The 18,804-nt window shown below is 36.2% G+C and overlaps 1 protein-coding gene across 2 annotated transcripts in view; it reads left to right on the plus strand.

Moving 5' to 3' along the window:
- The window catches only part of CAB39L (calcium binding protein 39 like), a 98,593-nt gene that overhangs the window by 56,991 nt on the left and 22,798 nt on the right, over nt 1-18,804 (plus strand). For both annotated transcript variants that reach the window (XM_007466427.1, XM_007466426.1), the window contains 2 exons: nt 4,528-4,646; nt 17,520-17,688. In XM_007466427.1, coding sequence (XP_007466489.1) covers nt 4,528-4,646; nt 17,520-17,688 — 288 coding nt within the window. The remainder of the gene's footprint in view (nt 1-4,527; nt 4,647-17,519; nt 17,689-18,804) is intronic.

An 18,804-nucleotide genomic window follows, 5' to 3' on the forward strand; every position in this document is an offset into this window, starting at 1 on the left:
AGGAATGCAGGGCAAACTGCTCTGGAGATGTGAAGTCAGGTGTGTTGACTAGAAACGACACTGACTGAGGGCCTCTCAGGGCCCAGAGTTCAACTCAGCCTTCCTTTCAGAAACACCTGTTTTTTTCTTTCCTTCCCTCTCTTATCTGTTTCTCTAACCTTGATATTTTCGGCTCAATAATCTCCTTTCCTACTTTTTCCTCTTGCCTGGCTTGTCACTCTCCCTCCCCATCTTACTCCCCATTTCCTTTTTAAACCTGGCATATGTGGAATTAAAGTGTAGTTTTATCATTGTGTTTATATACTTTCATGTTTTTTTAATTTAGTTTAAAATGAGGTATTAGGGACATTTGTAGGAGCTGTGCATAGTGGAAAAACACTTGACTTGGATTTAGGATTGTTTATAGAGTCCCTGCTCTGCCATTTGATAGTTAGTATCATAACCTCTTTGAGACTAAACTTTCTCATCTATAAAATAGGAATAATATGAACTTATATCATTGTTTTTAAATATTAAACAAAGTAAAATATATATACATATACATGTTATGGAAGAACACTAGATACATGTGCAGATATATACAGATGTCAGATAGTATATTTTCATCTTCTCTCTTTCTCAAACTTAAGTTAAATGTAAGCTGGTTTATTTTTGTTATAACCTTTGATGTTTGTTTCTTTGTTTATTATTTTAGTTTTAAATTTAGTTGGTGAGTGACCATAACTGGGAAACTCCCTGCTCTTGGAATACGGTATTATATTTCTATAAATCTCCCCTTGTTTTGCACATTTCCCTGAAAGCAGCAATGTATTAAGCTATTATCACCACTAATTAATATGTTAGCTTGAGTTGGTTTATGAGATTAGCTTAATTTGCAATGGGATGCTGGAAGGAATATGACCAAGGCTGGTTATGTTTTGAAGAATGAGTCAGGGATGAGATGTCGTCAGTTCCAGTGACCTGGAGAAGCCTTGAGCGACCACAGAATAGCATAGGTTCAAAGTGCTCTCCAAGAATTGGGGAGGTGGGAGTAGACCAGAGAAAAACTTTGGGTGCCTCACAATTTTGTGCAGCTTTGGCTTAGAAAACAAAAGAGGAACAGTAAGAAACACTTATGCAAATTTCCCTTATTTTACATGGTATACTGGAAATAAATATAGAGAAGTTTACTTAAAAATTATTTGGGGTGCTTCCCTGGTGGCGCAGTGGTTGAGAGTCCGCCTGCCGCTGCAGGGGACACGGGTTCGTGCCCCGGTCCGGGAAGATCCCACATGCCGCGGAGCGGCTGGGCCCGTGAACCATGGCCGCTGAGCCTGTGCTCCGCAACGGGAGAGGCCACAACAGTGAGAGGCCCGCGTACCGCCAAAAAAAAAAAAAAAATTATTTGGGGATTAAGACATTCAATTGCCTAAAAATTGACTTATACATTATCAAGTAGAGTAAACTTTTATTCTCTGGAATCCTTGGGGAAAAAATTATCTTTCTGAATATGTGCATTTTCCATGTAGCTAAAGATTAACTCTTCAAATGAAGAAAGTTAAGTAGATTACTTTTGTGGATTACTTTACATTTTCTTTATAACATGCATTGTATACTTGCCTCTCCTCCAAAATTATATACTAGATGTAATAATTTTTCACTGATGACTCAACACTATAATTATGAAGGTCTATTATCATGATAATTGCAGACAGTTCTGTTTTTCAGCTTTATTGAGGAATAATTGACCAGACGGTTCTTGACTTTGTTCATTTAGTTGATGCCTAGAACATAGTTATAAATGAATGTGATATTCAGTAGGTGAAGCTGTCCTCCTCAATCAAACCCATAGCAAATAAATACTTATAAATACTTCTTGGTTGAATGAATGAATGAAAAACAGTTAAAATTGAAAATGGTTCAGTTTTAAGCATTCCACCAACTATATACTCATAGTATTTTCAGGAAGGATGAACCATTACTAGCATTATGAGCCCACTTTCAAAATGTGCTGTGTATTTCTATGGACTGGAAGCGTGAATGATCAGCCCACAGGCAGCAACTTTCCTTCTCAAGCTTAAAGTATCCATATAAACTAGTGACCATTTGATAAAACTCCCCCTAACTTCAAAACTCAGTCTAATCACACAGAACCCCACCCTCCTCATCTCTTGGTTCTTAGGTAGCCCTGGTACAGCTCCTTCTGGATTGAGAGTATCTTGAGTACTAGGACTGCATTTCCCACGCCTAGTTCCATATCCATTGGTTGGATGAATGAATCAATGTAGGTATGAGAATGAGAAATAGAAGCAGAGATAAGGGAATTGGAGCAAAGGAAGATGTCCTGAAGCACAGCAGTAAGCCACTTTTCTTAAAGAATTAGTAAGTGTGTAGAGCATAATTCAAGAATAATGGTAATACTTCAGTAAGTGAATAGCCTCTCCTGGGGCTTCTTTGAAGAGTATAATAGTCATTTGACTGTAAAATCTTTGGTATCTTTTTATAACAGGAAAGGAAAATTATTACTTTACGGAAGGGCTGCAGCTTTTGCCAGATAGCCTAAAAGGATGGAGCATTCCTTACAGAAAAAAAAAAAAAGAACTTTTGTTTAGAAGACACCTACATGGGCTTTTTTGTTAGTTGTGAAAGGTGAGGTCTCTAGGCAATGTTTGGAAGGAAAAAGACTGAAAGAAAAGAGCTTAGATTCCCTTTGCAGAGTAAAATAACAGAAATTTGAGAAATGCCGTCTCTTTGGCTAAATTTGATAGGAGTAGGAAATAGAAGAGAGATAGGAGAATGGTTTGGAGTAAGGGAGATAGAAGGCTCCAGAGCCATGACAGAGGAAGGGGCTTAAGGAAAAAGCTGATCAGGAATGCTGAGGAATCTTTAATAATCTTTAATTATGATGTGCAGGATTCAATTTGAAGTTGTTTCTGCACTGTGCTATAATTACCCTTTGTTACCCTTAAACCCTTGATAAAAGAAATATGTACTAACAGTATATGTCAAATGAAGGAGAAGAGGCGGTTTTCTATACTTGGATAAACAGTATATAAAATAACTAGTTGAGAAAATAACTAGTTGTAGAAGGCAAGACAATGAACAAGGGCTGAGAGGAGCTAGGAGCAGGGATTTGAAATCCAGAGCTGACAACAGTGATGGTGGCCCAAGGCATTGGTTTAGATTGGGTAGCAGAGACTGACTCAGGAATCTGTGTGGCAAACCCATTTTCTTCTTCAGGAATCAAGAGGAAAGTGGTCCATTGGGGTGAGGAAAGTACTGGAGGATCCTGCTGTTATGTGAATAACGGCTAGTTAGAAGACAGACCTTTGGGTTAAAATTGTTTGAAAGAAAATCTCATTACTTTATAGCCATAAATTTTTGTCTAATCCTTTAAGCCTTAAAATTGCTGACAGAAAAAAAATACTTCAGCATTTTCTTATGAGGTAAAAAAAAAAGAGTTATGGCTGAGATTGCAAGATTTCTGATTTGTGGGCTCAGGATCAAACTCAGAGCTGTGTTTTTTGATGTTTGGCCACTATTCAAGACACAGCTTTAGACTCTTTGATGTTTTGAAACACAATGTGATAAGAGATCAAAGGATGAAAATGTATTGCATATAAGAGTTGATGCATTCATTTTAAAGGCAGGTGTGCCTTGTGAAAATAGGGTGGATGCAAAGTCAACTGTTCAGTTTGAATTAGAAAGCAGCTCAAAGAAGCAGAAAACTTCCTAGGGAGGGTGGGAGGGAGATGCAAGAGGGAGGGGATATGGGGGTATATGTATACATATAGCTGATTCACCTTGTTATACAGCAGAAACTAACACAACATTGAAAAGCAATTATACTCCAATAAAGATGTTTAAAAAAAAAAAGCAGAAGACTTCCTACTGTGATAATTTAATCTCTAGGCTTGGGGATAGCAGACTATCTTTTGTCTCCCCTTCTCTATCTTTCTACTTTACCATCTTGAATCTAGCATGCTCTTATAGTCCATCTCTAATTTAATCTCTAATGATTATTAGAGATTGCTACGTTTTAAAAAAAATAAGCTACATTTTTAAAAAAATAAGCAAAATAAGCACTCCAGGATCAGCTTCTCAATAAGCCATTTTATGGTCCTAAGTTTTTGAAAATTTCCATTCCCTAAATATCCTTTTCTGTTCCCTGACCCTCATTAAAAAGTGGTCCTTAACCTTTGGTTTTATTACTATAAAGATGAGAAATCAGAAAGCCTTGAGACACAAGCTTTGACTGTACTTCATGCATTTAACAGTTTGAAATGCTTACTATATGTGTAGGGCATTGATTTTATTTGATCTTGATTTTTTTGGTTGTTTATATATTTTGTACCTATCATTAGACAAATTGAGTCAAAGAATTCACAATCTCAGGTGGGAAAATACTATGTCATATGAAATGGAACGAGTGTGTGTGTGTGTGTGTGTGTGTGTGTGTGTGTATAAACAGCTTTTGAAATAATTCACATGCCATGCAATTCACCCATTTAAAGTATACAACTTAATGGTTGGTTGTTTCTTTAACAGGGAAAAAAAGATGTGACCCAGATATTTAACAACATCCTGAGACGACAGATAGGCACTCGGAGTCCTACTGTGGAGTACATTAGTGCTCATCCTCATATCCTATTTATGCTCCTCAAAGGGTAGGTGCGTGCTTTCCTTTAAAGTAGGTTTGAGTTTAGAAAAGTTGTTAAAAGTAATATATAGCATTAGCCTCATTTGAGAAAACGATCCCTTTTGGATTCATATTTGCCATGCTTGAAGTTAACCCTCCAAATCTATGTCTCTGGGATTACTCAGGCTGCAGCAAAATCCTTTCTAAATAAATTCCCTTCCACTTACTGCCTCTCTTTCCTCCACTTCCCTGTTATCTCTTCCTATTACATTATTGCTTGTGCTTTCCAATCTGCCCTTTTTCTAGCTGCCCACTTAGCCTCTTTGCATAAGACTGAATCCCCTCATTACACAAATACACACACACACACACACACACACACACACACACACACACACACGATATCCTTTCAATGGCTAGCATCTACTATGGTGACATGCTTCACGTGAGGATAGAATAAATATCACTGTATGTATATGGGACCACAGGGCAGCCAAAAAACTAAAGTCTGGTCAAATAATAGAGTTCCTGATTATTACTTTTTATGTATACTCATTTACAAATGTTTCTTGGGCATTTTGAGGCTGCTCCAACTCCTAAAACCAGAAATATGAATGTAGAAAGGCTTGGGGATAGCAGACTATCTTTTGTCTCCCCTTCTCTATCTTTCTACTTTACCATCTTGAATCTAGCATGCTCTTCTAGTCCATCTCATCTGTGTTCAATTCCCGAATCCTTTCTTGTACATTTTAAAACATTTTATTGTATCAAAATAATACATACCACATAGTTTAAAAATCAGAAATATCAACAAACATCAGCTCTTTGTCTCTTTCTTCTCTATTCCTCAGTCCCATTGCCCAAAGACAACCACTTTCATCTTTTTTATTTGTTCATCTGGTATTTACCTGTATATTATCAATAATGGGCTTTTACTAACTTCTGATTTACCAATTTAAAAAAAATATCTTTTAACTTTCTCATAGACTAGGTGACAATTTAGTATTTCCACCACCACTGTTACTCCATTTTCCTTCTCTTAACCCTCCCAATATACTTTATCACAATTTTTAATTTTATTAGTCATATTTATATTATTATAGCTATGTAATTATTATTCATTGTCGAACAAAGTAGTGTACTATAATTACTTTGTTTTTTTGTACGAAATATTGTTTTTACTGGAGAATTAAGTATTTCAATTCTGGAAAGGGAAATATACTTGTATCATGTATTAGTTAGGGTAGGCTAAACTTATAACAAACCTTAAGCTTTATAACAGATGGACCCCAAAATAGAGTGGCCAACTACAAGGTAAATTTATTTCTCACATAATAGAGAAGAACAGATGTTCTAGGTCAGCAGGGGTTCCTTCAACATGTGGTTCCTAAGATCACTTTGTTGACTGCCATTTCAGCCCACAAGAAGGCAAAAGTACTTGGGAGAATTTATGAGCCAGACCTGGAAATGGCTTGCATTACTCACACTCACATTCCATTTGAGAGCACTTAGTCACTTGACCTCTTAATTCTTAAGGAAACCTGAGAAATGTAGTTAGCGCCCAGGAAGAAGAGGAGAAAGGATTTCTGTGGACAGTTAACATTCTCTGCCACATACTGTTTCTTTGAAAATTTATTCCCTTCTATATTCTCTGTTCTCACTTTCTCATTCTCCCATTAGTCAAAGTTAAATCTCTGGGATTGATTTCATACCTCTTCTATTTTCTGTTTCTTTGTCTTTTTGTTTTACTTGTCAGAAGATGTTCTTTTTTTTTTTTTAACATCTTTATTGGAGTATAATTGCTTTACAATGGTGTGTTAGTTTCTGCTTTATAACAAAGTGAATCAGCTATACATATATATATCCCCATATCTCCTCCTTTTTTCGTCTCCCTCCCACCCTTCCTATCCCACCCCTCTAGGTGGTCACGAAGCACCAAGCTGATCTCCCTGTACTATGTGGCTGCTTCCCACTAGCTATCTACTTTACATTTGGTAGTATATGTAAGTCCATGCTACTCTCTCACTTCGTCCCAGCTTACCCAGGAGATGTTCTTAATTGTATCTTCCATTGAAGATAAACTCTACTGAATTTTCCTTTTAGCGACCCTATTTTTAATTTATAAGAGCTCTTTTTTTGCTCTCTGATTATTCCTGTTTCTTGTCTCTTCCACTTCTTAGCTCTGCGACTTTGGGCAAGTCACTGCACTTTTCCAAGCCTCAGTTTTCTTATCTATAAAATAAGAGTAAAATTTGTAATATTACCTTTGCACTAAAATAATGTTGCATTATATGCCTTAGACTATGCATTGTCAGACCGACCTGTGTGTTCAGTCAGGGTTCTGCTATTTATGACGGGATTCTAAAATGTTAAACTAAAGCATTTGACATTATTCTGTAGGAAATGGGGAGTCATTGGAGAGTTTGGGAAGAAGAATATCAGATTTGTGTTTCAGGAAGTGAAGATAAATTAATAATCATTTAAAGTTGTTTGTAAATAAATGATCCCTTGAGAATGCTAAAATGTGTTGTCCTAAAAATATATTGGAGAGCCCGTCAGCTGATGTGGAAGAGAAGTTGTGTGGATGTTCTAAAACAGTATCTTCCACCTTGGGGTCATTATGTGAAGGATACACGCAACTCCACGGACTTCATTCCTGGAGTGGGAATTATTTGTTTGGAGGATCTCCTTCATGTAGCTGATGTCACTGAATAGCAGTCAGGGGATGGCAACTGCCTTGTATTTATTTTGTCAAAGAGCTGCACCAGATTCAAGTGGCTCTGCTAAAGATATGAATTTAGTGTCTTCTTACCAAGGAAATTATAAACACATGAAAATTATTACTGTTAAGCTTTAAGAATTCTTTAAAAATTCAGATAAAAGCAATCCAATAAATTATAAAGTATGGTTGTAGGGTAATTTTTTCGTTCCTGTTATATATGATAGAATATATATACATTTTATACATTGACACATTATATATGCTTTGTGGAAGATGTGAAAATTTAGCGTAATGGGATATTTATTTTTTAAATTAAGTTGGTGAAGAATTACAACTTATATTGGAGAATATATTTTCCCTTTCTAGAAATAATGAGACAAGATAAACAACTAATTCTAATTGTTATTCATTAATAATTTATCTGCTGGAACATATTACAGATCTGTAGTGAGCCTTTATTATTTGTGATGTGCACAGGATTCATTAATGTGTAATTGTCCCCTATACCTCTCCCACCCCTTCCCCTTTTTCAGTAGAGAGAGTTGAGAAAAAAACCTAGTGATGGGAAGCCAGGCAGGGGAATTAGACTAAGCTAGAAGCTTATGTCCACTGGCACAAACAAGACTTAGAGATGAGGAGGAAGGAATCAGAGGGAGAAAACCCACTAATATCACGAGAGGGTTTTGGAGGTTTACCAGTGGGAGGCTCCAAAGTAGCTGCAGAGTAAATTAGAGGAGGGAAGGGAGTCTGAGAAGTGGTGCTGTAAGTTATAAATCAATAATTTTGAGAGACAAATGATAAAGGTTGGAATCTCTTTTAATAACTTTTTCCTACTAGATTATATTTATTTATATGTGATTCTATAAAACGTGTGGGGCGTTGGCACTTTTGCAATTATGATTACATATAAAATTTACTGAGTATGAATAATCAGTATATCTTTATTATATCTTTAATTATTTGAAAATGTGTCTCTGTCCTATTTGGTGGTGAACTTTATGATGAATTCAAATGACTACTATTCTTTTACAAATTAGTTGATGCAAAAGATCACTCAGTTTCTGAACAAACTATTAAATTGATGTAAGTAGAAATTTTCCTTATATTTCAAATATGAACTCTTCTATTCATTAATCACCTGTATTTACCAGGAATCCTATTGTAATGGATTTATAATAATTATATATCATTTTTTCTGTATTTAAGAAAAAACTTAGCTTTCATTTATCTTCTAATATGTGGAAAAAGTAATTTTGAATAATTTAATTTAAAAACCACTTTCTCAATATACAGATTTCTAAGACTCCATTTTCATGTAATTATAGCACACAATAGAAAAATAGGAATTGTTTATTTTAAGCATAACTCCCTCAAATCTGATTCATCAGGAAAGTTTTATAAAGCGTCTTTCCATATCTTCTGAAAAGTTAATAATTAGTTTAGTTTATAAGGCTAAAACTGCTTATTAGTTCATTTATTAGGGGTCTACAATAATAACAGTAATAATAGCACTAATAATAGTAAGTATAGTAATTGTAGTAGTTAACATAGTACTTAGTATACGTCAGGCCCTGCTTTGTATTTATATAATAGTCCTGTGGATAGTTATTATTGTTTTTGTTGTTGTTATTTTTATTATACCCATTTTATAGAAGAGGATACTGCAGCCCAGAGAGGTTAAGTAACTTGTCCAAAGTCACATAGCCGGTATGCTTTAAACTCTAGTAGTCTGACTCCAGAATCTCTCAGAACAATATCCACTTTCCAGTCTTCAAGCAGTTATAGTCTACAGTGAGCAGAGATAACTCATTACAACTCATTGTTGTTTCTTTACCAGTATATTCTGTGTGAGTACAGATGAAGAAGCCATCACCTCTGCTTGAGATGTCAAAAATGAAACAGGTCTTAAAGTAGAAAATTTCCAAATAGACACAGAGAGTAGAAGGAAGCCACAGAGGCATCAAATTGCACAATGTGTTTGGAGGATGACAAGAATTCTGATACAGCTGAAACCTAGTGTGAATGGAAAGTAGGGATGAGGATAAAGCTGGAAGGGCTAAGACCAAGTTATGAAGAGTCTTTCATAAGTCTTTCCGTCCTACCAAGGAGTCTGAATGTTATTCTCAAGGCAACATGGAGCCATCCAGGGACTAGATGTGATGAGTTCTGGTGGCAGTATAGAAAATGGCTTGGAGAATTGGGGGTCTGAGATTCCAGCTTGGAAGAGTCCAAGCAAGGGATAATTAGGGCCAGAACTTTAGTGGTGATATTGGGGATGAAGAGGAGTAGATATTTTTATTTTCTTTTTTATATCTTTATTGGAGTATAATTGCTTTACAATGTTGTGTAAGAGTAGATATTTTTAAAACATTTTATTTTTCTGATTCAAAGTAATACATGTTTATTATTTAAAAATTCAGACATTTTAACACAATATTGTAATTCAACTATACTTCAATAAAAATAAATTTAAAAAATTCAAACATTTTAGGGCTTCCCTGGTGGCGCAGTGGTTGAGAGCCTGCCTGCCGATGCAGGGGACACGGGTTCGTGCCCCGGTCTGGGAGGATCCCACATGCCGCGGAGCGGCTGGGCCCGTGAGCCATGGCCGCTGAGCCTGCGCGTCCGGATCCTGTGCTCCACAACGGGAGAGGCCACAACAGTGAGAGGCCCGTGTACCGCAAAAAAAAAAAAAAAAAAAATTCAAACATTTTAGAAATCTATAATATAGAAAGGGAGTGCATACCATAATCCTTCCCAAAGAAACCATTATCAACAATTTGGTGATGACTCCTCTGGTTTTTATTCTATATTATAATGATTCTTCTTTTATTTTTATTTTATTTATTTTTTGTGGTACGTGGGCCTCTCGCTGTTGTGGCCTCTCCTGGACACACAGGCTCAGCGGCCGTGGCTCACGGGCCATGGCTCATGGGCCCAGCCGCTCTGCAGCATGTGGGATCTTCCCGGACCAGGGCACGAACCCGTGTCCCCTGCATGAGCAGGCAGACTCTCAACCACTGCGCCACCAGGGAATCCCCCTCTTCTTTTATTTTTTAACCCAAACTTTAAACTCATTGCCTCACATCCTGTTTTATAGATACCATTTATTGAGTGTTTGCTGTGTGCCAGGTATTACATTCAACATCTTATGTTATTTCATTTAATCCTTCTAACAATACTATGAGGACTAGGTATTATCCTTACCATTTTACAGATGAGGAAATTGAAACTTAGAGTAAGGCTATTGCTCAAGGTTATAAATACAGTTAATAAGTAACAGAGCCAATTTTTCAATCCATATCTGATTCTAAATCCCATCTTCTTAACCATTAATACGTCCTTAATAAGATTTGAAGCCCTTCAGATAAGAAGGGAGAGGTAATTATAGAAGACCCTGAGGACAGAGTAGACAAGAAGCCCTGAACGAACCAGCTTTACCCATTACCATTTTCTAGGTTAGCTTGAAATGCTAGAGGTTTAGCTCTTTGTTAAAGATCAGCATTTTTACTGAATTATCTCTTGTAAAGTTGCTTGAAAACTGGGGACATAATTTGATTGGTGCATTCAGATATCAAACAGTGATGTCATTTTGGTAAACAAATGGGACCTAATTAAACTTAAAAGCTTTTGCACAGCAAAGGAAACCATAAACAAGACAACCTTCAGAATGGGAGAAAATATTCGCAAACAAAGCAGCTGACAAAGGATTAATCTCCAAAATATACAAACAGCTCATGCAGTTCAATACCAAAAAAACAAACAACCCAGTCAAAAAATGGGCAGAAGAGCTAAATAGACATTTCTCCAAAGAAGACATATAGATGGCCAACAAACACATGAAAAGATGCTCAACATCACTAATTATTAGAGAAATGCAAATCAAAACTACAATGAGGTATCACCTCACACCAGTCAGAATGGCATCATCAAAAAATCTACAAACAATAAATGCTGGAGAGGGTGTGGAGAAAAGGGAACCCTCCTGCACTGTTGGTGGGAATGTAAATCGATAACAGCCACTGTGGAGAATAGTACGGACGTTCCTTAAAAAATTAAAAATAGAACTACCATGTGACGCAGCAATTCCACTACTGGGTATATATCCAGAGAAAACCATAATTCAAAAAGACACATGCACCCCAGTGTTCATTGCAGCACTGTTTACAATAGCCAGGTCATGGAAACAAACTAAATGTCCATCCACAGAGGAATGGATAAAGAAGATGTGGTACATATATACAATGGAATATTACTCAGCCATAAAAAGGAATGAAATTGGGTCATCTGTAGGGATGTGGATGGACCTAGAGTCTGTCATACAGAGTGAAGTAAGTCAGAAAGAGAAAAACAAATATTGTATATTAACGCATATATGTAGAATCTGAAAAGATTGGTATAGACGATCTTATTTACAAAGCAGAAATAGAGACACAGGTGTAGAGAACAAACATATGGATACCAAGGGGGAAAGGGGGGTGTGGATGAATTGGGAGATTGGAATTGATATATATACACTATTGATACTATGTATAAAATAGATAACTAATGAGAACCTACTGTGTAGCACAGGGAAGTCTACTCAATGCTCTCTGGTGACCTAAATGGGAAGGAAATCCAAAAAAGAGAGGATATATGTTTATGTATAGCTGATCCACTTTGCTGTACAGTAGAAACTAACACAACATTGTAAAGCAACTATACTCCAATAAAAATCTAAAAAAGAAAAGAAATGCAAAAAAAAAAAAAAGAAGATTAGACAGTGGAGTCAGATGATGAATATGGCTCAAGATGGAGGTCAGCATTATTCTGTTAGTTGAATTGCTCTTTGAAATTATCTCAGTTCTTTAAACATGTTAGTAAGAACATGTCTCAACAGAACTAAGTGCTTTGCCCCTACTCTATATTAAATGATAACTAAAAAGAAATTACTGTGCAGCACAGGGAACTTTACTCAATACTCTGTAATGACCTATGTGGGAAAAGAATCTAAAAAGGAGTGGTTATATGTGTATGTATAACTGATTCACTTTGCTGTACCACAGAAACTAGCAACATTGTAAATCAACTATACTCCAATAAAATAATAATAAAAAAGAAAAAGAAAAAAAGAAAGAAATCATTAAAAAAATGATGTCATTTAGGGATATGATAGTAACATGCTATACTGGACCTAAGTCTAACCATAAAGAATGTAAGACAGAAAGAAATTGATTCTTGTCCATCAAGGAGAATCTTTTGGATATGGGATACAAAACATGGTAAAAGGATTTGGAACCCAAATTTTATGAAAAGATCATTAAAAAGGACTTTCTCACTTCAACCGAACTTTTCTCCTGGTGCATGCAAATAACATTTCAGGGTACTGAGAGAACTTGAGAGTGAGGTCACTAAACTGCTCTCAGTGATCCATAGAGAACCATTGCCAGTGGAAGATTTTCCAGAAGTCCAATATTAAAATAATAAATTTCTCCTAATAATCTTATTTTTAAAAATTTTATTGCAAAAATTTTCAACCATATACAAAACAAGGCAGTACAAAGAAATCCCATGTACTCATCTCCTAGCCTTAACAACCGTCAGTGTTTTGCTGTGTTTATTTCACCTGTCTTCCCAACACCCCTTCCCTTGTTTTTTCTTTATTTTTTTTTCTTTGACTGGAGTATTTTAAAGCAAATCTCAAATCTCATGTAATATCATCATATCAACCCTAAACACATCAATACGCATCTCAAAAATAAGATAATTTTTACATAACTACAATGTAATTTTGCACTTAAAAGTTAATAATAATTCATTAATAACTAATACCGAGTCCATACTCAAATTTCCTTGATTGCCCCCCAAATTTTAGTTGGTTTGTTCAAACAAGAAGTCTAATAAGGTCCACTTATTGTATTTGCTTATAATGTCACTTAAGTCTTTTTTAAGTCCCTTTTCATTTAAAACAGCACCTTCTCCCATGTTTATGCCATTGACTTGTTGAAAAACTGAATCAGTTATCCTACATAATTTCCTTTATTCTAGGTTTGTCAGATTGCTTCACTGGAGGTTATATTTAAAGGCTTGATTAGATTCAGATTCAGTTTTATTATGGCAGTCATATTTTGTAAGAGGTGCTGTGTAGTTTGTGTTTCATCACATCAGGAGACATACATTTAGTGATGCTAAGACTGAGCAATGAGTTCAGATGGTGGCAGCCTAATCCATTATAAAGTTCCCCATCAACTACACTTAATTGTTTTATCATCCACTGAGGAACATTGACTGATTCAGTCATTTCATTAGGGGTTACAAAAAGGTGATTTTCTAACTTTATTATTCCTTACGTATTTATTGACTGGGCTAGTTTTATAGAGAATAACTTTCCGTCTTCCACCAAAATTTAATTAGTCTGAAGTACAATCCATACTGGAGAGGAAGAATAAATGCCTAATTCTTTTCCTTCAATTATCAGTTTAGAAAGTAATAAATTGTTAACCTAGGAACTTCCATTGGTGTCCATTTATTTCTCTCTCTCTTTCCCCCTGTCTTTCTCCCTCTCCCCCTTCTTCCTCTCTTCTTCTCTCCTCCTCCTCCTCACCCCTGTATCCCTGTAGTATCATTATGAACTAGTGGACTTAGTGTTTTTTCATACATCTTATATAGTTGTACTTAAAAAAAAATTTTTTTTTTTTTTTTTTTTTTGGTACGCGGGCCTGTCGCTGTTGTGGCCTCTCCCGTTGCGGAGCACAGGTTCCAGACGCACAGGCTCAGCGGCCATGGCTCACGGGCCCAGCCGCTCCGCGGCATGTGGGATCCTCCCGGACCGGGACATGAACCCGTGTCCCCTGCATCGGCAGGCAGACTCTCAACCATTGCGCCACCAGGGAAGCCCCTAAAAACTTTTTTTGATGCTTGATTATCTGTCTGTGGCCTCTTCAAGTTGACCCATGTCCTTTTGATATCACTCCCATTAGTTTGTGAGAGTTTCCTTGCTTTCTGGCCCATCTTGTACATTTTCTAACACAGACCTGGAATTAGCCATCTCTACCAAGGACTCTTGCTCGTTTTAGTTAGAAATGGTTCTTAGGGACTATAATCTGGATGCTAGGCATGCTCATTGACATTGGATTGTTATTGCTTCTAGACCTTTTCAGTGGACAGAGTTGGCTCACTATTTTTAAAGTAAGCAAATGTTTCTAGATTAGAAGCAAAGCTTCTTGATTATATTGAGGAGGCCAAGTGTTTGCTGAATGGCATTTTACAAAACTTTTCCTAGTGCTGGCTGACCTTGTTTCTTCCATCAGTAACAACAAAAGTCATTTTTCTCCTTACATAATATAATCTGTGTTCTTAAATTGAGATATTCTTGCACAAGATCTTTCTTCTAACCATTTTTTGTGTAATGTTTACTGTAGGTCACTGCTAGATGAGATCATTTCTCTTACACTTTGGCTTTTATTAAATTTGAAACAGATCTTACACACTGTTATTATTTGAATAAGCATGCATAAAAGTAGTGGGCATTCTGCACAATGACACAGTTAATTATATAGTCTGGACTATATGATCCAAACTGCAAATCAGTAGGAAGATATGATTCAATTCTATAAAATAGTGATTCAGCATTCATTGGATTAACCTTTATCAGCAACCTGCCATTAAGTTAGTTGTTGTGGAGAACATAGTGATTTGTCGTGGTCTTTTGTCCTTGAGACACTTATCCACAAGTAGAATAAAATAGATGAGGTAAATATTGATTCTTTACCAAACCTAAGTATATTAATGTTCTTGGGATTTGAAACTTAAGGTAGGCTTAACTTATGGAGCACTTCTTTATATAGTAGGCAATAAACTATCAAAAGTCAATATCCTAGAGGGTAGTCAGGTTGAAATGATGTATGTGAATTATAAATTCCTTAAAGGTACTGAGGAAAACTAGGACTTTCCTTATATATCCCAATTTATTCCTAACTTTAAGAAGTTGTCATCTCAGAGAAATGACAGCTCCACTCTTGGGCACAAACTACTAGGATGGAATGACAAGTGTTCTGACCTAGAGTAGCATCTTTTAAAATATTCTCTTGGTCCTCAAGAATAGTCAGTGCATCACAGATGGTTCCAATAAACTTCACCAAATGAAAGAAAAAAGAGAACTAATTATACACAAAAGTTGGAGTAGAAACTTTTTTTATAGATAGTTTCAGTTTGACAATTGAATTAAGAAATGAGAAAACATTGGCTAGAGATCATACAGCTTTTTCTCTAAGCCAAAGTTTGTGTCTCATTAGAGTCCTCTAGTATTAAGAATTTTAATCAGAGTTTGAAGTTTATTAAATTCATTATATGCCTTTGTGAAAAGCATTATCCTAGGCACTCTTCGGAGACTGGGTTAGGGATGGGGGAAGGTAACAGTAAATAAGACATAGACACCATATGGAGGAGAGGAGAAGGTAACAGGATAAGTAAAACATATCCTTAGCAATTAAGTTGTTTGTAATGAGGTAAAGAAAACAGATTTATAACAATTAATTGCAATGTACTATAGTGTAGAGTGAGAAAAGTGCTGAAGAAGAATTACAGACAAGCTGTTGTAGGAGTATGAAGGAAGGGGAGACTGATTCTGAATGGTAGGTGATTGGAAACACTTCAAGGAGGAGGTGGCATTTGAACTAAGTCTTGAGAGATGAGAGAGAATCTTAGAGGTGGAAACTTAAGGAGAAGGGCATTCTAGGTTGAGAGAATGGCATACCCCAAGGAATTAAGGGATGTGATGAGAGATGAAATTGAAAAGTTAAGTTTAAAGCAAAATTATGAAAGTCCATAAATATCTTACTAATAAGGCTGGATTTTAATTGTCTGCCCCTTAGGTTCTTTCTCTAGGTCAACAGTCTTCATTTTATATTCTCCTAAGTACTCTATTAATAAATGATAGTGTTTTTCTCCTTCACATTTCAGAAAACGTACCCATCTTTATAACATTTTTAATAAAAACCCACCTTATAACTCTTCCATGCATGCCAATAGGCTGATTTTCAAATTCTTCTGATAAGAGAAATTGCTAACACTATAAATTGGCATTTTTTAATATTCTGCAAAGAATAGTGCCTATCTGAATATATTAGCATTTAATGTTAATATGAGTTTTTCAGGGAATATTCAGATGATATTTGTGAATATTATTCCATGTAAAAATGGGGAAAAAATGAATAAATACCACACTGGTTTAATGAATTCTCTCAAATACCTTTCTTTGCTATTTTCCCTCCTGTATTTATAAATTTGATGTTGCAAAGTAGCCTGTTTCCTAAATTGTAGGAAAGAGATTTTATTCTTGATTCTGAATTTCATGTAAATATTATTTTATTATTCTTGAATCCTCAATTTCCCTCACCCCAAATTTATTCCTCACCCTACCCCAACTACAACATCTACAAGTTTTGTTGACTCTTCCCCTGAATAATATGCATGACCTGCCCACAGTCCTCTATTCTACTACTGCCACCCCAATCCAAGCCCCCATCATCTTTAGCTGGGCTTCTGTTCCTCCTACTAGCTAGTCTCCCTGCTTCCACTCTAGCTCCCCAGCTCATTCTTCCCCGTTTTACAAGATTCTCCACAGGTAGCCAGAGTGATCTTTTTTAAAGCATATGATAGACTGTGTTAATTGCTTTCTTTAAACTATCCAAAGGCTTCCTATCACACTTAAAAATGAAACTCCTTACCTCGGCTTACAAAGCTGCTGGTTCTTTCCTTGGAGCCTTTGCACAGTTAGTTCCCTTTGCCTGAATGCTTTGCCTCTTCCCTGACCACTCAGTCTAAAGTAAAGCAAATTAAGTACACTCTATAGTGTACCTATTTTATTGTCTTCAGTTTCACAGCACTGAAGTATATGAAATTATCTTTTCATTGTTTATAGTCTGTCTCCTTCCCCACCAGAAACATTTGCACTAAACTGTGAATGCTAGGAAGGCAGTGACCTTGTCTGCTTACTATTCTATCCCCAGCATCTGGAATAGTGCCAGGCACATTGTGGATATTTAGTGGGTATTGAAAGAATGGTTTTTGAATGAACTGTGACAAATGGTATCTATGCTTCCATTAACAGCAGTATTGAAATGGTTCTTTTGATACCATTAATATTATTTTGTTAATAAAACAACATAGTTCTCTGTTTCTCTTTTGTTTATGCTTTAGATATGAAACCCCACAGATCGCCTTACGTTGTGGGATTATGCTGAGAGAATGTATTCGACATGAACCGCTTGCGAAAATCATCCTCTTTTCTAATCAATTCAGAGACTTCTTTAAGTATGTGGAGTTGTCAACATTTGATATTGCTTCAGACGCCTTTGCTACTTTTAAGGTAATTTTTTCTGAATCAGCTGGGTTATTTAACTTCAGCATTTAGTCATTTGGCCTCTAAGAGGCAGTTTAACTTTTAAAAGCAGAAAATTGTATTCCTTAGGTCAGAGCATAGCCAACTGTGTATGATGTGGATCATAAGAGGATTCAGTAAATAGAATGCAATTAGACCCGTCCGTCACATTGTGGAAAAAGCAACTCAAAATGCTTGTCATAAGCTCATATGGGCTTATGAAGAAGACAAAGACACAGAGTAAGGAAGAAGAAAGTGAATGAGAAGAGCAAAGAGTGAGGGAAGGAAGGAAAAGAGGAGGAAAGGGCAGGGGACAGACTCTAAGGAGAGTTGGCGGTGGGTGGAGGGAAGAGGAGCAGTGAGGGCAAGAAACATGGACTTGTGCTCAGGGTGTTCAGAAGCCCCAGGAGCCTTCTCTGTTTCATAGGTGACAAGTCTCACCCGGAAAAACAACAGTTGTTCAGTGGCTACAGAGGAAGCCCCCAAGAGTATATCTAGAACACATGGTAGGAGGGGCCTTGGTGCATCAAATAGGAAGAAGGACATTTATCACAAAGGATGGCTCCATTTCTTTCTAGCAAATATCTGTGCCTAAACAACTGAGGAGATGTTCTCTATTAGTAGCTACTGTAGTGCCATTTTTTTTCCTTTTCTATCTGATGACCCTTTGCTGTCATGGAAACAAGTTAGTTCCTTTTTTAAAAATCCATAAATAAGACTTCCCAAATAACTGTAAACATAGAACAACTCTAATGGAGGGGGAAGATCAAATTCAATTGAGCATTTATTTTTGAAAATTTCCCCAAAGCTTTTTCGACATTTAATAGAATAAACTGTAGTTGATAATAGTTGCATCATATGTTCAGCTCAGTTTAATTTTCAGCACAATATTGAATCACAAAAATAAACTATGGTGATTTGTACATGAGCATATTTTCTGTTGAACTTAAGTCAAGTCCTTGAAAATCTAAATAACCTTAAAAACTTTCCTAGTATGCTACCGATATTGAAAATGCCTATTTTCTATATTTTACCAAAATGCTGTGGTTAATATAATGTAATGACCATAAGTCACTTTTTTTTAAGTAGCTTGTTTCAAGGGGA

This window comes from Lipotes vexillifer, unplaced genomic scaffold (assembly GCF_000442215.2).
Source record: "Lipotes vexillifer unplaced genomic scaffold, Lipotes_vexillifer_v1.1 scaffold384, whole genome shotgun sequence".
In the NCBI taxonomy this organism is placed as follows: Eukaryota; Metazoa; Chordata; class Mammalia; order Artiodactyla; family Lipotidae; genus Lipotes; species Lipotes vexillifer.